The sequence below is a fragment of the Psittacula echo genome, assembly GCF_963264785.1.
Source record: "Psittacula echo genome assembly, chromosome: 3".
NCBI lineage: Eukaryota > Metazoa > Chordata > Aves > Psittaciformes > Psittacidae > Psittacula > Psittacula echo.
In genome coordinates this window covers 55,995,789-56,019,828 of record NC_137736.1, presented here as the reverse complement: position 1 = coordinate 56,019,828, position 24,040 = coordinate 55,995,789, and the positions used below count along the sequence as shown (strand labels likewise).

At 42.0% G+C, this 24,040-nt stretch overlaps 2 protein-coding genes across 2 annotated transcripts; one reads left to right on the top strand and one right to left on the bottom strand.

Moving 5' to 3' along the window:
• The first annotated feature begins 319 nt into the window (after positions 1-319).
• LOC308219426 (granulocyte-macrophage colony-stimulating factor receptor subunit alpha-like) lies at positions 320-13,788 on the top strand. The gene is made up of 11 exons (XM_080614347.1): positions 320-813; positions 985-1,121; positions 2,122-2,242; positions 4,014-4,143; positions 4,236-4,411; positions 5,516-5,655; positions 6,422-6,460; positions 7,326-7,455; positions 8,066-8,159; positions 8,799-8,880; positions 11,234-13,788. Exons 1-11 carry the CDS (start codon positions 726-728, stop codon positions 11,300-11,302), a joined length of 1,206 nt encoding a protein of 401 aa, XP_080470473.1. The 5' UTR covers positions 320-725; the 3' UTR covers positions 11,303-13,788.
• A 145-nt stretch (positions 13,789-13,933) lies between these two features.
• Positions 13,934-17,612, bottom strand: SLC25A6 (solute carrier family 25 member 6). Its single transcript, XM_080614348.1, has 4 exons — positions 17,466-17,612; positions 15,853-16,339; positions 15,072-15,212; positions 13,934-14,583 (listed from the first exon to the last, which is right to left on the bottom strand). Exons 1-4 carry the CDS (start codon positions 17,574-17,576, stop codon positions 14,426-14,428), a joined length of 897 nt encoding a protein of 298 aa, XP_080470474.1. The 5' UTR covers positions 17,577-17,612; the 3' UTR covers positions 13,934-14,425.
• Between the last annotated feature and the right edge of the window lie 6,428 nt (positions 17,613-24,040).

The following is a 24,040-nucleotide window of genomic DNA, read 5'->3' as shown; positions in this document are numbered from 1 at the left end:
TCACCTCCTTTGACCTGCTGGTCATGCTCCTCTTGATGCAGCCCAGGATACAGTTGGCTTTCTGGGCTGCAAGCGCACACTGAAGCTGGCTCATGTTCATTTTCTCATTGACCAACACCCCCAAGTCCTTCTCCACAGGGCTGCTCTGAATCTCTTCTCTGCCCAACCTGTAGCTGTGCCTGGGATTGCTCCAACCCAGGTGTAGGACCTTGCACTTGGCATGGTTAAACTTCATAAGTTGGCATCAGCCCGCCTCACAAGCGTGTCAATCATGTGCGTCAAATCATGGTCTCTGCACCAAATACAGTGAGTGTATGTATCATAATGAGAGCCTGTGGCCTCTACCTCAAGCTGTTGTGTTTTAATTGACAATAGTGACCCTATTCAGTTTTTTCAAAGAAGAGGTGCCTATCAGACATCCTGAAGCACTCTGCTTGACCTTTCTACAGTATTTTGACTCTTCCAATGAAAAAAAAGAGAAAAAAAAAAAAAGCTTTGAAGAAACCAAAATACACTTTGGCTTTTTTTTTTTTTTTTGGGGGGGGGGGGTGGTGGTGGGAGGTTTGGGGTTTTTTGTCTGATTTTTTGTTGGTTTTTTTTTTTTTTTTTTCCTTTGGTTTGGTATGGTTTTCCTTTTTTTGTGTGTTTTTTTGGGTTTGGTTTGGTTTGGTTTGGTTTTTTTGTTTTTCCTGAAGGCTTAATTGTCCCTTTCCAGAGAAGAAAAGATGTTTGATACTCTTGGACTCATTTGCATGATGTGGTGGTATATGATGCTATTTCATCCCTTGCATGCTGACATCCAGTATGTAGAGCGTAAGTATGTTTTTGCAGATATAATCTGAGAAATGTGGTTGAATTCTTCATTTATCAGAGATATTTGCAATTAATCTGGCAGTTGTCATCTTAAGCCTGATAGATACTATCCTCTGCATTCAACAAAAATGACAGTCTATCCTTACTGAACTTATTCTGGAACACTTTCAGCAGAGGCACAAGAATCACCTATTGCAAATGTGAAAATGAACTGGAGAAAAATGGAACTGACCTGGGACAGCAGCAAAAATTTCTCTAAGTACAAATGTACCATCATGGACAGGGACATTGAAAGTATACAGACAGAGGTAAACTTGTTATTCACTGAGATAAATAATTGCACTTTTTTCTTTACCTTTTATTGATTTCACTTACTTTGGAAAAATTAATCAGTTGCAGGTAAAATCTGATCAGTGATTGTTTGCAGTCCACAGCTTGATCTGTCAGGGGCTTTGGAAAGCTGCCACCAGTGCCACAGTGCATTTGCTGCAGGAGGACATCCTGCACATTATACAGAACTGAAGTTCTGTCAACAAAATAGAAAGGAAGCAATGGCCTGAACTGTACCTACATTGCATTATGAATAGCGATGTAGCTGCTGAAAAAAGGGGCTATAAGACTAAGTGAGACTCAGAGAGCCAGAGAAAGAGACCCTTCAAATAAAAAATCAATTCCCCAAATACTGCCATTGATTTTCATTATCTCTAGTTCTTCACTTGTTTCCCAGTAAATTGGATCATGCCTTTAGCACTGGTTATAAATTAATCCCACATCATCTAAAGAGAAAAGTAGGAAGCTTGGCAGACAGAAAGAGAGATAGAGAAGGCTTATTTAGCATAGCAAAGCAGATGCCTTATTTAGAAATACATATTACAAAATCACACTAAAACTTTATTGAATGTTGTAAGTACAATGCCATAGACAACTTTCCAACCCCTAGGGAGGTTGACAAGGACTTCTATTTTGCTTAATCCTTTGATTAAGTTCCATTGTGGTTCCCCTATTTATTAACCATCTTCTGTTATGCTACTGGGGTACTATTAGGCTTCTCTAATAGTTACACATTAGTGTAGCATCCAGTTCCTGAGTGGCAAAGTTTTTTGTGTAGCTGTGCTTTTGATCACTCAGCACCATTATACATCACCTTCAAGTGGTAAAAAAGAGTGTTAGCTCTTGAGCCTAAACCACACACATGTACACATGAGATTCTAGGCCTTCAAACTACATTTCCGTACTTCCAGAGCAAGCATCATCTAACACCAGCAGAGGAAAAACAGAGAAATAAAACATCAAAATGTTATTTTTCAGGTGGATAGTCCACTATGCAGGTTTCCAGTGGAACTATACCTGCCTCTGCACAAAGGGGTATTCCTTACTATTGAAGTGCCAAACACAAACATCTCAAAAACCTTCACCTTTATCCCTGGAGGTAATGTTTATGGTCTGGGTAAGGCTTTCTCCATTTGCAGTCTTTTAAAGAAAACAGTTCCTTACACAGTAGGTAACTGCTTTATTTTCTGTTAAAAAGTATTTTTTGCAGATCTGCTCTGTTATGAATGTTTCCAAAATTCTGCAAGAGATGCACTACCACAAATGTTTTGATAATTGCATTATTCTCTTTCATACTAGGGCTCAAAAATACCACTAAATTACAGTGGTTTAAAAGTGGATTCAAATAGCTGTTATAGCTGTTACAAATTAAGATGTTAGTGCTCCTTTCTTTGTTAAATGCTTTTCTGCTGGGCTTTTGGTGAGTTTGTAAGGAGCTACACCACAAAGCTGGCTAAAGGCACAGTCTGGAGAACAGTATAACCCATAAAATGGGAGGAGGAGAGGAAAAGAAATGCCTGTGATAAGCAAATAGGGGTAAACTGAATGTAGCAATCTCCTAATCTGGCACTGATGTGCACGTGCTCACACATACACACACATGCAACGCATGCACGCAGTTTACTTCAGCTGCCGTGCATCCACTGAGCTGAGGCAACTGTTTACAAAGACATTCTGAGCCTGCCCCATGTGGGAGCTAATCTAAGTGGGGTTTAAGCAGATCCTAGGCTCATGATTTCAAACATAAAGTTTCTACAGCCTGTTTTCCCATTCCTTCTCCACTCGTAGCTCTCCATTAAAACTGCCCAGTCATCAGTGCTACTGCAGCTGTGCATAACTGGGGGATTTCAGACTTGGCGATGAGATCATCTTGCTCATATCTGAGCAGGAAAGTACTCCCTACTCATCTCTTCTGGGTACTTGACAGAGGAAAAGCTCTCACAGTGACCCTCAAAATACAAGCCAGGACACACTGCTTCTTAAGCCCTCTTGCTTTTGCTGTTCCTCCCCAGCTGGCCCTAGCCTCCAAGCATGCAGATTCCACAAGCGATTCCCTCCACTTCCGCAAGGGTGCCTTCAATACTGAGTGCTGGAGGGGGCTAGAGGCAGAAGGAGAGGAAGCCTCCACCTTTTCACTGAAGTTACGGCAGGCAGCAGAAAATTGGCTGAAGGACGAGTGAGAAGGCGGCTCAGCTTCCAAAGAAATGCACTTCAAGGTGCTACAGAAAAGGGAAAGATCAAGTCAGTGTCACCCACATCAGAGTGGAAAGATCTAGCTAGGCAACTGTTTGATCAGAGGGCAGAAAAAAGCTCAACTTTACTTTTAAAGTCTCAGCTTTTTAAAAGCTGTGTGTAAACACTTCAGGAGTGGATTCCTGAGCATTAACTGTAAAACGAGAAAGACCTCACTGTAGCACCAAGGATGGTGTGAAACGCCAATGTGCCTTCCTTTGCCTGTGTGAATGCTCTACTCACTCACAGGTTTCAGGGTTCAGAATCAGTTATAATAGCATGAGAGTCCAGCTTTCTCTCAGGTTTCATGCTTAACCTAAGCACCTCCTCTAAACAATGGGGCAAGCTTTTCTGTCACAGCAGTGAACATGGATGGCTCATACTCCAGCATATGCAGATATATTATGCAAGATAATATGCTAGGCTTTGGTAAAGGATTTGCCTGCTTCCAGTGTCCTGGGGGTAAAAGAAACACTGAAATCCTTCATTCCTTAATTTGCTCCCTGTAGGATGAACAAGTTTTTGCAGCCTTATAACAATGTTTCTGTGAAGTTTCCTATAACTAGCTCAGCAATTTTTTAGCTCCAGCTTGGAGCAGTCACGATTTTTCCTCATCATGGATATTCCTGTTTCTGTAGGCATAAATGGATCAGCCATTGAAAACTTCTCCTGTGTGATTTATAACATTTCCTTCATGAACTGCACTTGGCAGGCAGGCAAGGATGCACCAGGAGATACCCAGTATTTTCTCTATTGGCAGAATTCAAGGTAAGTTGGTCTGCTTGAGCCTAGGGAAGTCCAAATTCTCATTCAACACATCACATTGCCCATGTTTATTCAAAATACCTTGCTGTATATAGATATGACGATGAGATGGAATGTGAGCTTTACATTAAGGATGAAAATGGCAGAAATACAGGATGTAGATTCCAAAATGTGAGGATAGAGACTGAAAAAGCTTACTTCCTGGTGAACGGCTCTAGCAAAGACTCCCTGATCCAGTTCTATGATGAGTACATCGAACTATATAAAATTGGTAAGTGAACATTTTTATTTTATTACTGTTTTATAAAATAAGGAAATGGGGAATTTTTCTCTGAAGAGAAAAGAATAAACCAAAGTCTGTAGTCATCGTAGGATCCTGCACTGCATGACAGACTTCATCCTGATAGCTGGCAGAATATAGTTCCAAATATTCCCAAACAAGCAGAAGTCAAAAGCACCCTGAAATAACTGCTCAAGTGATGTGAACATTTCCATGAAATCCAAGTGATGAAATGCAATGGTTAGACTTTCAAGGCCACCCTTCTGATGGCCTCATTTTTTTCTATCCCTTATTTCTATGTGTCTCTGAGAGCTGCAAGAGCTATGTGTCCTATAAGCGGGGGGGGGGGGGGGGGGAGGGTTGAATTGCAAATTAATTCTGCATTAGTTAAATATGTGGGTACCTATGTGTGAGATAGGTGATAAAGCTCTAATGGAGATCTGGGACAGGATTCACCTGCCTAAAAACATGCCTTTAGTGTCATTTGAGACATCCTCAGACGCTTGAAGCATTCGCAAGGTTTACAGATGTGGTCCAGGACCTGTGAGAAATCAGGGTCCTCCTGGGTGTCCTGTGTGCTGTATGCACAGCACAAGACTGACTCCTGCTTGCAGCTGGTGGAGGCTGTAAAGCCCAGAGCTATTCAGACAAGCAGACCTGCTCTGCGGTGTTTTGCAGGTATCACAGGCAATAGTGATGAAATCTCACCTGTATTGTAGGTACTCAAATTGAGATGACTTGGTCTTCTACATGAACAATACCACATGCACCAAAACTTCTATCTTTTTTCCTATGAAGACTTGCACTGTTAATGTGAAATTTAGATGCAGAAGAAAATGGAACTCTGCTGATTATACTACGCAGTTACACAAAATCCTTCATACTTTTTTTTACGTGAACGTCGGTTACTTCAGGTGTCCAACAACTGAAGTTTTGCTACTGTATTTTACTCCCGTTTACCAGATAACATTTGTTAACATCAGTAGCACACAGCTGTACATCAGTTGCCTCAACTTCAGATGTATTTTGCTATGAATGGATAAGTTGTAGCTGATTACTCTCTATGTCTACATTAATAATTTAATTTCTTTCCAGAAATACTCACTCCTCCATTAAATGTCACTGTCAATTGTACTGGAGATTCAGGAGGTTGCATAATTACATGGCAAGCACCCCTTACAAGTCATGTGGAAAACTTAAAGTGTTTTCAGTATGAAATTAGCATACAAAATAAGGTAAAAACAATTTATTGGTTTGTATTTGAGACCATACTTACATGCATGCATATCTATAATCTGCAAACTTCTGTTTCCTTTATTTATTAACTTCTTTCTCATAAGCTATGTCCTCCTGCTCCGGCCCTGCTGGTCTCGCATCCCAGCAGTCATGATCTTTCAAACTAACCAGAGGTACAATGCAGAAAAGTTGTTTGTTTTGTTCACTCATTTTTGAACCTATCCTTTTTTTTTTCCAGAATTTTCAGGTTCTTTGATCCAGGTCAATGTTTGCTTCTTGTTAATTAAATTTTGATTGTATGGGATGTGCAAGAGGCTTTTAACAATATTTTGGGGGAAGCCCCTGTGTACAGATCACTCAGATGTCTAATAGAGACTTTGACTGGAAGGAAAGTAAATTTATTGTTCACATCAATTTTCTTCCCTATGTTATCAAACTGTTGTGAAATCACAGCTTCCAGATCTGCTGTATTTGGAGGATGATTTGATTGCTTGTGTAAATTGGATATACTTCTGCTGGGTAAGAATGCACAGTGTTAATACGCCCATAAGCCCATGGGCATGTAAATAATTACTGTTTCCTTCCTATTCTAAAATGGAAGGGAGGAAGCCAAAACTCTGTAATAAAGTGCAACATTCTAGAACATTACTGGAGCAGAATATCCGATTACTTTTTTGTCAGTTTAAAATTACTTGTGATCTTTATAAGCAAGAAAATGAGAACAAAAGAAAATAATAAAAATGAAGATTTGTCCTTGGTTTGCAGGATGAACCCAAAGAACAGAAGAAACATCCTCCTATAAGAGTAAGTATTATTTTTATATACAAATTTGTGCTTCTGCCCACTTAAGCATTTAAATACCATTATATAAAATATACTTAATTCTAGAACGATAGTTTTTATATCAATATAGCAATGAGAATCCAGGAAAATATATTCCTGTGGTATTTTCATGTGTAAACTTAATACATCCCTTTTGGATTGGGTACCTTACAGCAGGCAGAATTTTCAATGCATTTCACAAAAATTCATACTTTTCATTTATCTCACAAATAGCTTTTGCTTATGACAGATGTGATATTTTGCTTAACAAAAACTGGAAGCATTCTTTTTTTGTTGATATAAAAATACCACTGGAGTTCCAAAGAGCTAGACAGAGGGAACACAGAGATGTTCAGTCTTCCACAACAAATGAGTGGTCCTCTCAGCCCTGGAAGCACCTTAAGCTTGATAAATTCCATATCTTGTAGAAATTATCATGAGGCCAGATGGTACATATCTGCTGGTGTATTGTCTCAAAAACATGAAGTCTGTTTAGCAAAGACAGGCACCATGCAGGGAATATTTGCATGATTAATCCCTGTAAAGGATGCACGGTGAATTTACAGGGTACTTCTCCAGTTTCAACTTTCTGTCATGGGATTTTTAGGATACATAAAAAAGAACACGGGAAAAAAATAAAGACCGAATAAACTTCAAAATCCAACTTGAAACTTCAAAGAACTCATTTATCACAGTTTTACATTTGGGGAGAAGAACGTTTAACTAGTACATACCTAAAGTCATACAAATTAGGTTTTTTGTAGAAACTGCATCAGGAATTTAAACCCAAATGTTACAAATATTTGTTTACAGGGTGAAATGCACAGTCTGATTGTTTTGATTTTAGGTAAGGAACAACAGATATGAATTCCAAAATTACAATGAAGAAAAAAAGTACATTTTGAAAATCAGAGCACGTGGAAAAAATTGTCTCGTAAGCTCAAACTGGGGGGAATGGAGTGAACCCATTGAGTTTGGTAAGACTGTGAAATATTATTTTATTTTTTTTTTCAGTGTTACCATGTTCGCCTCCTTTTCTCCCACTTAAAAATATGAATAAAATCTTAAATCTTACTCAATCATGTGGAAGAAACTGGGTGGAAATTATTAATGTATAGGAGAAGCTCCATTACAGTGGCAAGGGAGGCTGATAGAAGTCTTTGGTTAGTTGGGATTGCGAAGGCAGCAGTTACTCAGATGCCAGGCCTACAGGAACAGGCTGAGACAGACTCAGTCTTGTATTTGGTCCAAAGCTGAGGCTGCCTTTCAAGTCTAAGTTTTTATCATTAATATCATTCCCTTTCTACTGCATCTTCCTTTTCACCCTTTCCTCAACAGTCTTTTTATACCACTTTTGTTCTGTAATTCATTCTGTGACTGTTTCTTCTCCTATTCTGTTTTTTTTTTCTTTACATTTAAAATATTTGAAATGGTTTGAAATGCATCAAGCATACCTGTAAGAAGTCAAGCTGAAATCCTTCAGGTTGTTAAAAAAAAAAGAAATAGGTGACATTTTCATCCATGGCTGACAGTGACAAAGGTAGCTTTTCAGCACACTAAGATATTTCTCTGTCTTGGATGTTTCAGGTCAAGGGAAAGATCACTTTCCTTTTGTGATTTTATTTCTGATAGCACTTGGAACAATCTCAGTGACACTGCTCCAATATTGTCTTTTCAAAAGGTAAATCAACCTTATTGGTTTACTATTGATAGGCTATTGCTTTTATGAAAAACACTCCTTCTACCTCCTTCCTTCTTACCTACAAATTTAAATGATCTGATTATCAATGTAATGAAGTATTACTACTAGTACTGTTGCAAATGGCACTTTGGCATACAAATTCATTGCAAGTGAAAAGGGGGAAAGGATATTAAAGTAAGTGATTGATTCCACCAGATTATGCAAAAACATTTCTGTTCTTACTTGTATGCATTTAACATCCACATCACTTTGAAGCCACTGGCATCATACAGTACCAGACAAGGAAGAATCAGGACAAATGAATGGGTCATTATTTTGATAAAACTTCCACTTAGTGGTGGAAGAAAGTTATGCCATGTAATTTATTCAAAGTCATTGTTTAATAGTATTTACTGTGACTCTCGCCACAACATAGATTTTAGTTACCCAAGTGATTAGTATAATAGTTACCCAATCAGTCTACACTCAAAATATTCTATTCCTCACTTGGTGATTTGTAGAGAAAAAGCTGTTATATCTTGAAAGTAAAAAATGTCCTTAAGGTACAACACAAAACATTTGTGTAAGTTATATTACCAGTATTTTTAATTTCTTCACAATCTCATTTTCTACTCAAAGGTACTGCAATTTCAAGAGCATATTTTCTCCCATACCACAACCAAGAGACAAATTTAATGCATCAATTGATGAAGATATCCAGGTATGCTTTCTTTTCAATTCAAAGTTGTTAACTATAAACCACAATAGGCCAAAGACTAGAAGAACTGGCATATAAAGATGAGTGTTGAATTTGGTCCATTAAAAACTAATTTGCTCTCATACAAAATATGCTGGTTTAGAATTAGAAATGGTCTGTACAGTGCTGTATGTATTCGTAGCCATATTTTAAGACCAGAGTTATCACTTTTACTGAGACCAGCAATTTCTGTGTGTAGTTTTGCTAGGTTGCTGTTCATACGCTGAAAATAACCCAAGTGAGGAAGCATTTTCCATTAGCATTTTCAAATATCAGTGATCATAATGCAATGTCAACATTTATTTTGTCTTATTCCCATGTAAAACACCTGTGGCACTGAATCATGAAAATCAACAGGGTTGGCAGTCTCAACAGCTTAACTAGCTTTCCTTCTTGCTTCAGCAGAGGATTGGCTATGACAGTTTTGATGTTTTGTGCTAATTGTATCTGACCAATATTCTGTAGCATCCCTGTGCAGTCTATTCTAATGTTTAATTATCCTTACTTTTAAAAACTTTTTTAATGGTCTGCTTTACCGCAACTAAAGTCCATTACTTCTTATCCTTATTACTTTCCTGTTTACAGTATCTTACACACTTGCATAGTGCCAACAGCAACTAACTCCTCCAGTCTTTATGCATATGACAACCAAGCTGCAAACCATTAATGCTTCTCTTCCAATTTGCCCATTTGAACAAAAGCTTGTATAGCGTTTGCACAAGGAGGAAATGCTTTGTATCAGCTGGCTAAAGCAAAGATGCTCTTTAGGTCAATAAATCAGGCTAGCTTTTTATTGCATTTCAGTGGGCAAAACAACCATTTTCAATGAGGCTTTCAAAAGTGACATAAATTTTCCTTCAATCCTTTACAAAGAATCCTCAAAGCTTTGCTACTAAAGTGCTCCAGTTTTTGTACCTATCTACTAGCACATTGTCCTAACTTATTTGCTTACTCCTACCATCTTTGGCTTTAATAGAAGGCAAGTAGTGATGCAACTTGGATGAGTTTTCTCATACACCTTAAGTCATAAATACCTGATTTCTCATGTCATACCAGGCTACCAGAGCTAAGGCTACAGTGGCAGCAGTCCATAGTCCATCATATAAATAAACAACAATAGCTAGTAAAGTAGCAAGCTGCCCTTCAAAAGTTGCAGCCTCTTCAGATTGCTCACTTCCTCACCCTCACTCAGAGCTATTTTTCAATACTTACTTTTCCTGTTTTCTGGAATTAAATGCATTCCAAGAACTTGCAATACATACTATGTGTGCACATGCATTTCTTTCCCCAAAGAATGGCAGAGTAGCACAAAAACCCCTGACCACAAAGCCCTGCAGTGCTTACTAATCCCACAGATTTCTTAGGCAAAATTCCCCACCAAGGTGCCCTGGTTTGATGTTCTGTAACATACCCTCACAATGATACCTAGCTTGCTCCCCCCCACCAGTACTATCCCTCCTACTTATTTACAAATTGAATATGTCTCCCATTGGTATTTTAGGCCCCAAATACTGTAGCAATACTATGATCTTGTCGAGAAACTTTTGCTCTTAGAATTCCAAGTTGACCAATATAAAAAACCTGTATGATAGCAACCAGACTGGTTTTTCTACAAGTCTAGTTAGTGTCTACATATGGAAAACCAGCCAATACCAGTCAGTCAGCCATTTTCTCTATTGTCCCAGTTAAGGCTGTCCACCATTTAAATCAACTTCTTCTTCCTTCCACTGACATATAGCTAGTATTGATCATACATGTTAAACATCAAAAAAACTTAATCATAGAATAATTAGGGTTGGAGACCTTAAAGCTCATCCAGTTCCAAGCCCCCTACCATGGGCAGGGGTACCTTCAACTAGACCAGGTTGTTCAAAGCCCCATTCAACCTGGCCTTGAACACTGCCAGGGATGGGGCAGCCACAGCTTCTCTGAGCAACCTGTGCCAGTGCCTCACCAACCTCACAGGGAAGAACTTCTTCCTAATATCTAGTCTAAATCTGCCCTCTTTCAGTTTAAAGCCATTCCCCTTGCCCTGTCACTACATGCCGTTATAAAAAGCCCCTCTCCAGTTTTGTGAGCCCCCTTCAGGTACTGGAAAGCTGCTATAAGGTCTCCCCTGAGCCTTCTCCAAGCTGAACAAGGCCAGCTCTCTCAACCTGTCCTTAAACCTGCTTTCTCCTGCCTTGCAAGCATTTATGTGTTAAACAGCAAGACAAAGCGTCTTTGGTACTGGTGTTATTTAACATTTAGAAACCTTCTCCCATTGCCAAGCGACTCTGTAGCTTGCTGCATGTTACAGACTTTTCTTCCTTTTTAGACAGAATATGTAATTTTACCCAAAAAAGGTTGTACTGAGGAAGTAACTATGGTTGAAGACATGACCTAACTTTCAAAACAGAACACACCTGGCTTCCCCAACTGGATTCCCCAACATGTGAGAAAATCATGGATGCTCCTGCCAAAGAGACTTCAAACCAGACTAAAAATTAGTATTTTTACTAACATGACTAACATGAAAATCCACCTAAAATGGAACAGAGTAAAAGATGGGAGATCATCAGTAAACTTTGTCATTTTCACTTTGGTCAAAAATACAATGTCTGACAGTTTTTCTAACACCTACTGTGAAGACTTGCTTTAACTTAGCCAAGATGGTCCTCACCATGCGAAACAAGGCCTTTCGTCAAAAACACAGAAGAAACTCGTTATATCTGCCTTCACTGCCATGCTGCTTCTTTCCTCTGAAGAGAACAATTTCCCACAAGATGATAGGACTGCTTAGGAATGCCACAGTAATTACTTTTACCAGCTTATGATTTTTACTTACCCAGAGTAATTTCTGAAGCAGAAACTATTCAAAATGTGTTTCAAATTGTCCTTCAACCTTCCAACCAGCAACAAACTGTTACAGCAATTAGCTTTATGCAAAACAAAAATGGGAATTACACTTGCCAAAGCTATTCCTATTAGGCTGCCAGTCAGCCATTTCATGTGCTCAGTATTTCCTCTGCAGTATTAACATAGACTGAACTCCAGTACGCAAGTCTTCAAAAAAAAAAATAAAAAAAAATAATGCAGTGTAACAGCTGTGAGAACTGGAATAAAATCTGTGATGTTTTAATAACTATTTTAAAGATTTTCTCACACCAGTGCATTTTACTCCTTTCAAAGGGTGTAGGCCCCATTTCCAATACCTTAAAAGAGGCTTCAGAAGCCATTATTTTCTTCTGGATAGTTTCCTGTTGAAGATTCCATTCAAAATAAGTATGTTTCAGTGTTTCAATAAGGCAGAAAACAAATGCTTTTTTTTAGAAGTCTCATTTATTGCTTGCCTCATGTTCCCACGCTGCATAATCACACATTGAAAAATTGCTGCTGCATGATGAATGGAAGTCATATACCCCCCCACCCCCCAAAAAACAGGAACACCAAGTACTACATGCTGAACACACAGCATAGGTAAATTGCAGCTCTGCTTCAAAAAAAAAAAAAAAACCAAAAAAAAAACCTGTCTCCACTTGCATTGATTTGTTTTCCCATTTCTTCTGCTTAAAAACTAGGTCTGGAGTGGAAGGGAGGTAGGGTAAAAAATATCTCCCCCTTTCAGAGGCTGCTAAAGTAATTGTCAGGTTTGGTTCTTCCTCACAAAACTTGGGCCACCGTATGCTCACAGTGAGGATGTGTGATGCATGCTATCATTTCCTCTCCCTTTCAAGCTACTGATACAGAAAATAAATCTAAGCAATGTATTTATAGAGACAAAAACTCTTCCCCTCCCTCCCAACCCCCCCAAATATAATTACAACTGAACCAGCAAGTTGATTGGCAAGGTCAGCATCAAGCAACCTGCCCACACCAAAATGGAACTACCATTACCAAACAGGATAAACTCACTTGCAGTAGGTACATAAGGTTTGCTATTAGCCTGTGCACAATGTAGCTGTGTAATGTACTTACATACAAAGATGTTGAAGCAGTGCTTGTGAAACAGCAAAAGGAAAAAGCTAAATTATGTTTGTGAGGAAGATAATAATCAGCCAAAGCCAGGCAGTTAATCTAATTATTTCATCTTGAAAAGCAACCTTGGAAGGCATGCAGAGAACTCAAGACAGCTCAGCCAGCCTTCAATGACTCATACAATAACACAGTTTTTCTTAAGATATAGGGAGTTTTTAAAAGCATCACTGCAAGATTAACACCTTGTTTTCTTTTACTTGTCCTCCTACCATGTCTTTGCAGATTACAAAGTACAAAGGTAAGATTATATACGTATGAAGAACGGCACATAGGTATTACATTCTCTCGAATAGCAGTATAACCATTCAGTCCAATTTTGGTCTTCTGACAATCTCCAGAATTAGACACCAATCAGTATTGAAGGCTGACCTACCTTGATCTATTATAACAGGTACACAGAAGCACACCTATTCCGCTGCATACACTCCATCACCTCTTGGGATGAGCCTCATTTCAGATTAAATTCACCTTCCACAGAGGTACTGACCACTGCTACAGATAAGGCCAAACAGTATCTCAAATGGCACAATCAGCATTTCCAAATAGCAGCAACAATACAATACACAAGTTACTCAGGAGTCGAAGGCATTTACTAGGTTGCTGGATTTTTGCATGAATAGCATGCTGCTTTCTATATTGATTCAGGGGGGAAAAAAAAAAAAAAGTCAGTTTAAGCTGTTTTACCAAGGGCAAGAGTACTACTTATTGACCGTCCTTGAGACTTTGGGTTCTCCCAGCACTACAATGGAAACCCCATTTAAAATCATATGAAGAGTTGCAAATCCATTTTTTAGGAATCATGCAAAAAGCCACTTGCAGCAGTCCATCACACACTATCAGGCACAAAGAATGGGACTGGTTTCTTTTAGTATAACCCATGCTTCCCCTCCCCCAAAGTTCTCACATTCAGTTTTTTTTAAATGTTCTGTTACAGAGTGCAGTGTACCAGAGGAACCATTATCTGAAACAAGTTTTCAAAGAAAAGAGGCCTTCCCAAAGCTTTTATGTAGTAATTTCAACACAGACAGAGTATGTTTATTGTTTTACAGCAGAATGCCCCAATTTAAGAACAAAATTGCTAGATGTTCAGCTGTGCAAAATGGTACATAGTGCTTCAGTACAACTGGAAAAGAACAAGATTTGTTAACAAGAACTTTCAAATACAATTTCATGGTCCTAGAAGATGGGACTTGAAACTGGGGACTGGTCCACAGGCAAACAATTTTTTCTGCCTAAACTGGACCCAGAACCAATACCACTCATTCCTGAAAAAAAAAAAAAAGGCTCACCACACTGAACTGACAGATTCAGTGTTTTCATGCATCTTACTGAAAAATGGATCAGTCCTCTATGTCAGTTTCTAGCCCCATCTACAAATATCATCTGGCTCCGATAAATAAGACTCACAGGAATTTCTTGAAGGTCAATGGTCCATAATGGTAGTTATTCTACATTATCTGCTCAACTTGATTTCCAATTCTAGTTAGGCTGTTTAAATGACTTTCTTGAATTCATCGTACAGCACAAGCACAAAAGCACCCCCCATGCCTCTGAGAACATTGGACCATGCACCCTTGAAGAACGCCTTTCCTCCCTCATCCCTCGCAATCTTCCTCCAGCAGTCAATTGTTCCAGAGTACATGATATCAGCTGTAGAAAAAGAGCAGAGTCATTTTTAACTCCCAAAATTGTTAAAAACACATTAGATACAACTGCCCTGTTTCACTTCTTTAGCAACTTTGCTATGTCCCAAAGCACATTTTGAGACTGTAACACAATACTTAGTTCAGGCAATAGAAAAGCATTCTATCTGCTTGCCTAGTTATTAAAAGCAAAGTCACAAAATAAAAATTCTAAGCCTTCTTTTCAACAATTATACCATGCCCTGACTGCCTTAATTTAATCTGCCATTACAAACATTGGCCCATTTCATCTTCTATAACGAAAAGTCCTCAGCCTAATTCCTGACAAATGCCACAAGTTGAGCTCTACTGCATTTCCTCAGATCATTTAAATGTAATATAGCTTAAATCAGGTTTATGGAACAAGGAATTCTAAGTGCTGAGGGATGACTATTAGGAAAAAAGAACTTCACCTTGTCAATGCTGTTTACAGAACTGCATAAATTAACAGCCTACCTCCTTTGCGCCCTGACTGCATCATCATCCTACGCCGCACCGTATCGAAAGGATAGGAGACCACACCAGCCACAGCAGTCACCGTCTGGGCAATCATCCAACTGATAACAATATGTGTATTTCTGGGATCTGGGAGCATGCCTGCAATAAAACTCAAGGAATTAACTTTTTGTCTTGTACATTCTCCTCTGCTTCACTCACTGTGAACCAATGTTATGAAACATTGTAAAGCCATACTCTGACATCACAAAACACTTGCTAAACTTTACACACACTGAAACAATATAAAACACATTTAAGAAAATTCAGAGGATTTTCTTCTCAGTAATCAAAGTAGGTAACAATTCAGCACCAGAAATCTTTTCAGATTGACATGAGATGTAATTAACGATTCCCTACTCTTTTTAGAAAGAAATGTCACCGAGTCGCTGTCCCTATGTATTAAACTATAAGGTAGTATACCAATGACCTTTATGCCCCAATGCCAAAGCTTAACAAACAAACGCTTTATAAAAGTACCTCTCAAACCCATTCAGCTAAACACACATGAACTGGTCCAATACGAGTACAATAATGCACTGAACAAAAAAATAACTTAGTAGGCTGCTGCTACTGACACATGCTGAAATTTTGCCTTCAACACTGCAGTGTCACTGCAGCTGGCACCAATATCCCCCCTCCACCTCCACATAGCTAGTACAGACACAGAGTAACATCCAGCAACAGACACAGACACTACAATTCTGAAAACAGGTTTATCTGATCCCCTCTGAAACATTACCTTTTGCTGTATCATAGATCCCAAAGTAGGCAGCTCTATAGATGATGATGCCTTGGACAGACACATTGAACCCTTGGTACAAGCCACGCACACCATCAGACTTGGTAATTTTGACTAGACAGTCCCCTAGACCAGAAAATTCTCTGTCTGCACCAGCTTTTCCAACATCAGCAGCCAAACGGGTTCTTGCAAAATCCAAGGGGTAGACAAAGCAGAGGGAAGTGGCTCCAGCTGCACCACCAGAAGCCAGGTTACCAGCAAAATATCTCCAGAATTGAGTGTGCTTGTCTACACCTCCCAAGAACACCTGCTTATACTTATCCTTAAAGGCAAAGTTGAGAGCTTGAGTTGGGAAGTATCTGATGACATTGGCCAGGTTTCCCCGCCAGAAAGACAGCACTCCTTGCTCCTTTGGAATACGCACTACACAATCGATGATACCCTTGTACTGCTTATCAGCAGCAATCTGTTTACTTGCATGTTGTACCTGCAAATGAAAACAGATATTTTGACTGTATGCCTTGACAGGCAGGCACTACAGCTATGCGTAAGTCTGCTTCTACTATAAATGAATTGATGTTAAGCTTGAATGCCTGACAGCAGCTGTGCACAGATTAAGCCTCTGTTATCCACAGTAAACCAGCTGTGACAGCAAACCTCCAAGCAAAAGCTCGTTGGTCAGTCTGAACCTTAACGCCAAGATGAATTGTCATTTACTCATATTTTGTGAAGAACAAGGAACTCAGCAATTAGCTTAATTCCCAGGAATTAAAAGCCTAGGCTTACACACATGTAAACGTATGTGACACAGAAAAGGTACATGAAGACATGGTTCCATGAGGAACCATGGGTATAGAAACCCCATAATTCTAATAGAAAAAGCCTTAAAATTGCTTCCCGGCTTCTCCAAAACTCAAGACTTTCCAACAACAGACCGTGAGGAGCACAGGGCAGGTGGGTGAAGGCCGGCACTACCTAGAGCCGGCAACACTCACTGACGTGGCTGGGCCGCAGGGGCGCCTCAGCGACCCGCACTGCGCCAAGATGACTTCCAGCGGGCACGAGAAGGGGATCGACAGGGCCTGCGGCCATGCCGTGTGTCCGTGTCCCGTCCCTCCCCAAGGTCACTCTTGCCGGCGACCGCGACGAAGGTCGCGGGAATCACCTTGGGCCACTAGGCCGCACCCCGCCCAAGAGGCACGCGAGGCCCCTCCCCGCCGCCGGACCAATGAGCTGCCTGCCGCTCCGTCACGTCAAGGTCACCAAGATGGCGTCGCGCTGCCAGCCTCGGCGCCAGGCGCGGCACGGCAGGAAGTGACACCGGGAGCCGCCCCCTCACCGCCTCTCCCCTCCCCACCCCGCCGCAACGCCGCGCCCTGCATAGCGGAACCGGCTTCCCTACCGCGGCCGCGGGCACCCGCAGCACACGTGACCTCCCGCCACCGGGCCCCGACCCCGCGCAAGCCCTTTGTTCCGCATGGTCCGCCTTTCCCGCCCTACTCCGTTCCCTCTGCCCCGGCCCGGCACGCCTGGGCCTTGGAGGGGGACTGCGGAGAAAACTGAACGGCTGCCTGCGGCTCCCCGCTCCCGCCGGGCTCGGCCGCGCCGCTGACCTGGAGCAGGAGCTTGACCCGCTCGATGGGTGCCACAGCAGTCTTGCTGATGGCGGCGGCAACGCCGCCCGCCAGAAAGTCCTTGAGAAAGGAGATGGCCTGGTCCGCCATGTTCGCGCCGCGCCGGAGCCGCCGGGAATGAAACTCCACTGCCGCTCAAGCAGAAAAGGCGGGACCGCCCCCGCGCATGGGCTAAATGCCGGGCCCCGTCGGCCCCGCCCCCCGACCCCCCATTGGCCGCACCGCCCCGGGGGCGGGGACTCGGCGCCGGGGCGGGAGGGGCTGGGTCGCTTTTAGGCGGCTCCCGCCTCTGCGGCGCCAGTGGCGCAGCGCCGTGTCGGAAGGGGCTTCGTTTTCTGCTGGTCCGCGGGCGCCGCCTCTGAAGGGCGAGAGGCCTCTCCCGTGCCGGCGACCGGCCCAGCAGCGCGCGGTCAAGATCGCCGTTGTTCGCACTGTCTTTTCCCATAAGGGTGGCTTTCCGAAGCGTTTTCTGTGACAGCTTTGTGCCCTGCTTGGCAGAGCACAATTCAGTAGCTCGTATCTGGCAGAAACGGTGTATCTCGCGCAGGCAGAGAGCGAGGTGATGGAGCACCGGATCTGGGGTACGGTCGGTGGGCCTGGGCAGGCAGGCAGTGAGCGGGACAGCCAGGGCAGCTGTGAGGCCTATCCAGTGACGACTATGGAAGCCAGTGTAGGAGGGAAGCCCAGCTTTCTGTCTGGGGCCCTGAGTGTCAGCACTAGCTGTTAGGTGGAAGAGAGCAAATTTGGGGTATTGTCTGGGTGTCAGCAGGTTTTGCTTCACGCTCACCACCCTCGGTAATTCTCAAAGGCATCTTCTTGTTTCCAGGTTCTGCTCCCACCTGCTCTTCTTCAACATGGCGATGCCAAGAGATAACATCAATGGGCTTTTCTGTCCTAGTCTGATACGAGACAATGAAATGCCGGAGAACTTGACTCCAGTTTCCAGGAGGGATGATGAGGAAGTGTGGTCATAGAATGACAGAATGGTTTGGGTTGGAAAGGGCCTTAAAGAGCATCCATTTCCAACCCCTCTGCCACAGGCAGGGACACCTTCCACTAGACCAGGTTGCTCAAAGCCCCATCCAACCTGGCCTTGAACACTGCCAGGGATGGGGCAGCCACAGCTTCTCTGGGCAACCTGTGCCAATGCCTCACCACGCTCCCAGTGAAGAATTTCTTCCTAATATCTAAATCTCCCCTTTGTCAGTTTAAAGCCATTCCTCCTTGTCTTGTCCATACACACCCTTGTAAAAAGTCTCTCTCCAGATTTCTTGTAGTCTGCCTTTAGGTACTGGAAGCTGCTCTAAGTCTCCTGGGAGCCTTCTCTTCTCCAGGCTGGACAACCACAGCATCTCATCTTCTTCAGAGAGGTGCTCCTTGTCCTGTCTTCTTGTTTCAGCACTTGTGTTAGATGCTGTCAAAAGATCCTCTGCAGGCTGTCCAAGGAGGCACAAACAGCAGAGCCTCTGTCCCTACTGAAGCAGGCCTAGTGTCCATCAGTAATTTCTGCCAATTCCTGCTAATTTTATTGTATGCTTAAAGTGAAATTATACACCTAATGGCCCAACTTCTGTCTGAAATCATAACTATTATTTCAGAAAGTAAGTCTTGAAGTTGTTCTAGCTGGAGGGCATTAGATAATGCACACCTTTTGTTACTTCTTTCACTTTTAATGGATGTTTCCTACAAAAGTAAATCCTTTTTTTCTTTTTTTTCCCTGAATAGATGACCGTTGAAACAACAAAGGAGCAGAAGCTGAGGTGTCTGAAACAGCCGATTACTCATGGGAATAATTTGCAGACATTTCAAAATAAGAGCATCTCTCTCAGAGGACATGTTGTGAGAACAGGGTGTGCCAGGTATAGCCTTTGCCTCTGCTATAGTGCAATATACTGTGGATTCTATAGAATCATAGAATCAGAGAATAGTTAGGGTTGGAAGGGACCTTAAGATCATCTAGTTCCAACCCCCCTGCCATGGGCAGGGACACCTCACACTAAACCATGTCACCCAAGGCTCTGTCCAACCTGGCCTTGAACACCACCAGGGATAGAGCATTCACAACTTCCTGGGCAACCCATTCCAGTGCCTCACCACCCTCTCAGTAAAGAATTTCTTCTTTATATCCAATCTAAACTTCCCCTGTTTAAGTTTTAACCCATTACCCTGTGTCCTGTCACTACAGTCCCTAATGAAGAGTCCTTTCCCAGCATCCTTGTAGGCCCCCCCTTCAGATACTGGAAGGCTGCTATGAGGTCTCCACGCAGCCTTCTCTTCTCCAGGCTGAACAGCCCCAACTTTCTCAGCCTCTCTTCATACGGGAGGTGCTCCAGTCCCCTGATCATCCTCGTGGCCCTCCTCTGGACTTGTTCCAACAGTTCCATGTCCTTTTTATGTTGAGGACACCAGAACTGCACACAATACTCCAAGTGAGGTCTCACGAGAGCAGAGTAGAGGGGCAGGATCACCTCCTTCAACCTGCTGGTCAGGCTTCTCTTGATGCAGCCCAGGGAGCGCACACTGAACCCGGCTCATGGTCATTTTCTCATCGACCAACATCCCCAAGTCCTTCTCTGCAGGGCTGCTCTGAATCTCTTCTCTGCCCAACCTGTAGCTGTGCCTGGGATTGCTGGGACCCAGGTGCAGGACCTTGCACTTGGCATGGTTAAACTTCATCAGGTTGGCATCAGCCCACCTCACAAGCGTGTCAAGATGCCTCTGGATGGCATCTCTCCCCTCCAGCATATTATCAACCAAACCACACAGCTTGGTGTCATTGGCAAACTTGCTGAGGGTGCACTCAATCCCACTGTCCGTGTCACCGACAAAGATGTTGAACAAGACCGATCCCTGAGGGACACCACTCGTTACCGGTCTCCAGCCGGACATCGAGCCATTGACCACAACTCTTTGCGTGTGGCCATCCAGCCAGTTCCTTTATCCACCGAGTGGTCCACCCATCAAATTGATGTCTCTCCAATTTAGAGACAAGGATGTCATATGGGACAGTGTCAAACGCTTTGCAAAGGCCCAGGTAGATGACATCAACTGCTCTACCCCTGTCCATCAGTTCCGTAGCCGCATCATAGAAGGCCATCAAATTGGTCAGGCAGGATTTCCCCTTAGTGAAGCCATGCTGGCTGTCACCAACCACCTCCTTGTTTTTCATGTGCCTTAGCATGCCTTCCAGGAGAATGTGCTCCAAGATTTTGCCAGGCACAGAGGTGAGACTGACTGGTCTGTAATTCCCTGGGTCACCCACTTTCCCCTTCTTGAAAATGGGGGTTATATTTCCCTTTTTCCATTCATTGGGAACTTCACTTGACTGCCATGATTTTTCAAATATGATGGCCAGTGGCTTAGCAACTTCATTCGCCAGCTCCTTCAGGACTTGCGGATGGATTTCATCAGGTCCCATGGACCTGTATACATTGAGGTTCTTAAGATGGTCTCGAACCAGATCCTCTCCTACAGTGGGCCCAAGGTCTTCATTCTCACAGTCCCTGGGTCTGCCTTCCAAGACTTGGATGGTTTGGTCAGAGCCTTTGCCAGTGAAGACTGAGGCAAAGAAGTCATTGAGAACCTCAGCCTTCTCCAAATCCAGCGTAGCCAGTTCTCCTGATAGCTTCTGGAGAGGGCCCACATTGTCCCTAGTCTGTCTTTTATTTGTAGTGTGTAGAATCCCTTCCTGTTATCCTTCATATCCCTAGCCAAGTTTAATTCTAACTGAGCCTTACTTAGCTTTTGTAAACTGGTCGCTAGCTTCCCAGACAACATCCCTGTATTCTTCCCAGGCCCATATGTCACAATATATGGGGGGGGGTTTGCACATCAACAAAGTAAATTGCATAATATTTTATACCCTGTATCATAATACAGATGTAGCAAGGTGATTCCTGGGCTGGCACAGACTTAGGCACATGCAGTGTTAGAGAACAGTGTTTTGGATGTGGTTAATAAAAGGCTGTGGTGCATGTTCTCAGACAGGCAAACACAGCTTAGTGTGTTTAAGGAAGCTCATAACTAAATATTAATAGTCTCATAGGGCAAAACAATGAGTGCAAGGCTGGGATTCCCCCCCCCCCCCCCCAACTTTCTGCTGATTAAAAAGGAACTTCATTTTCTGGGACTCTGAAGTGTTATCGATTTGAAAAATGAAGGTAAAATTCAAATAACTTTTTTGATAGGAAACTGTCCAGTTAGTAGCTGTCCTGTCCCATTCACCTTTGGAGCTCAAATGCACCTGACTGGGGGAAATTCTTTTCTGTTTCTGCATTTTTTTTTTTTAATTATTTTCTTTACCTAGTCTCGTATTCTGCTATCCACTTTTGTAAGTGCTCACAAATTAAGTAGGGCTAAAAATGAGGACGAAGATGTTCTTGAACTGAATGTGGTATTCCTACATTTCATCTCGTTATAATCACAGATGAAACTTGCACTTTTATACAACTGCCTTTTTCCAGAAACCTCACAGAAGGATGAGTCTACCTTGACTCTCTTGAGAAGCTACCACTCTAGTTCTTCTGTTTCCAGTCTTGCCCACACCATTGCAGTAGCAGTCTCCAGACTTTGTTAGAGAATGTTTCTTTATTTACAACAGAGTGCGTAACATAAAATGATATTAAAATGGATGGTGATGGAGTGTTGAAGTGCACTGACCCCCTGAAATGGGCAAAGCTGCTCTAAACCCAGGACTATTCTAATTGCACCACGTATGAAGAAACTGATTTCTCAGCAATGTGAATACTGCTGCAGGGCTGTATTTGTGGCTGGAGACTTGTTTCTGAGGGTAGAATCTTCTGGCTTTATTATACTTGAGTTTAAAATAAATGCAATCAATCCCTCCCCTTTTTAAAAATAACTTCATAAAGCTGACATAAAATTTCTTGTTTACAACACTGATGGGAAATTGAGAATGTATCTGCATAATTACAAAACATGAAACATAACTAAAAATGTCTAGATTTTCCTATTAAATCCCCTTTTTTTTTAGGTCTTAATGCAGAGAATGACATCTAACAAATTTCCCGTCACTCTGATTTTGACATTTGTGAATCCATGTTGTTGCAGTTAGGCTCGATATTCAGAGCCACTTCTCTCCTTTCACTCTGTCTGTACAAGCATGTTCAAAGACTGCAGCAGAGCTGTGCTCCTCTTCTTCTCATCATCCAGTACCATTTCCACCAGCAAAATCACACAGCCTAATTTAAAAACAAAGGCATGCAACAATACTAATGTATTACCACGCAAGAGAATTTCTGCTGTCATACATAAGGATGCAAACTACCAGGTGCAGGTGATTTCATTTATAATTTCTGTGGATTTGCTCTGCTATAACTAATCCACCATTAAATGTATAATCCACTCCTCTCACAAAACCCAGGAAATTCCCTTCCACACTATGGAGGGTTGAAACACTCACAAGTCAAGCCACCTCTCTGTTTTTAGGGGAAGAGGGGATGACTTCTTATAGACTTGGCATGATGGTTATGGAAAACAATAAGACAGGAATAGTAGCTGCATCTCTTGGGGACATATTACTTCTCCCCATTCATATTGAAGTGGTGCCAAGCAGACAAAAGGGTGGATGGCAAGCATTATAGAAGCAGAGAAAAAAGTGTTATTGTGCATTATTTCTGTAGAACTGAGGCCTTTGTGGTGTGACTAACATAGGGATGTAATATCCACCCAAAAGATGAGAGAGAATGAGGAGAATGCCAGCCCTCCAAAAACTGTTTTTTAAGAACAAAACCAAACCCCACGTTAAATACTTCCACTATCCAGCAGTCAGCTAACACATCCAAAAATGAACTCACAGCCCACACAAAGGGGCTTAGCCATTAAATAGCTCTTCTCAAGCTTTTGTGCTGGGTAGCTCAGATGACATACTACCCTTTGTTTCTGTTCCATTCCTTTTCCAGGCAAAAGTACTGTTAATAGCTATAACAAGGTCAAAAACTGATATAAAAATGATTGTGCTGGGACAGCCAACCAAGTTGTGTCTCTTCTTTCTTACAAACTTCTTTTTCTGTTTTCCTCAAGGATGCTTACCTCAGTATTCAATGAACAAGTGCTGAAGTTCGTTTCTATTACTCATCTATGATTCCGTTAACCCTCATGTCTCAAGGACAGAAATTCCACAACTTCTCTGGGCAATGTGATCCAATGCTTAAATTATCCTGAGAATGCAAAGCTGTGGTGCATTACCACAAACACCATGCCCAAAGGAGTAATGCTTAACATGTATTACCGTTGTGCTTTAATCACAGGCTATGTTGAGGTTGTATGGTAGACAGGCACATTCTATTCAAATTTTACAGTCAGATATATAGTACTTAGAGGCACAGTTTTAAAGTCTGTGACAGCTACAGGTGTGCCAACATTAGGATTGGAATTTTCTGACTCAGTTTATAGCAGCTTAAAGAATAGCATTATGAACTAAATGAATAATTATGACATGAAAAACATCTGATTGCTGGAATGAATCTCTCTCAAAATACAAGCCTGTTAAACATAAAAGCAAGCTCCAAGTCAATATAGAAAAGACGTTTAAA

Coding starts and splice junctions, on each gene's coding strand:
- LOC308219426 (XM_080614347.1), top strand. CDS start 726: ATGTTTGATACTCTTGGACTCATTTGCATGATGTGGTGGTATATGATG. Junction 7,456..8,065: donor GAGTGAACCCATTGAGTTTG/GTAAGACTGTGA, acceptor TGGATGTTTCAG/GTCAAGGGAAAGATCACTTT. Junction 8,160..8,798: donor CAATATTGTCTTTTCAAAAG/GTAAATCAACCT, acceptor TTCTACTCAAAG/GTACTGCAATTTCAAGAGCA.
- SLC25A6 (XM_080614348.1), bottom strand. CDS start 17,576: ATGGCGGACCAGGCCATCTCCTTTCTCAAGGACTTTCTGGCGGGCGGC. Junction 16,340..17,465: donor GGGTCAAGCTCCTGCTCCAG/GTCAGCGGCGCG, acceptor TTTCATTTGCAG/GTACAACATGCAAGTAAACA. Junction 14,584..15,071: donor GCAGTCAGGGCGCAAAGGAG/GTAGGCTGTTAA, acceptor CTTTTTCTACAG/CTGATATCATGTACTCTGGA.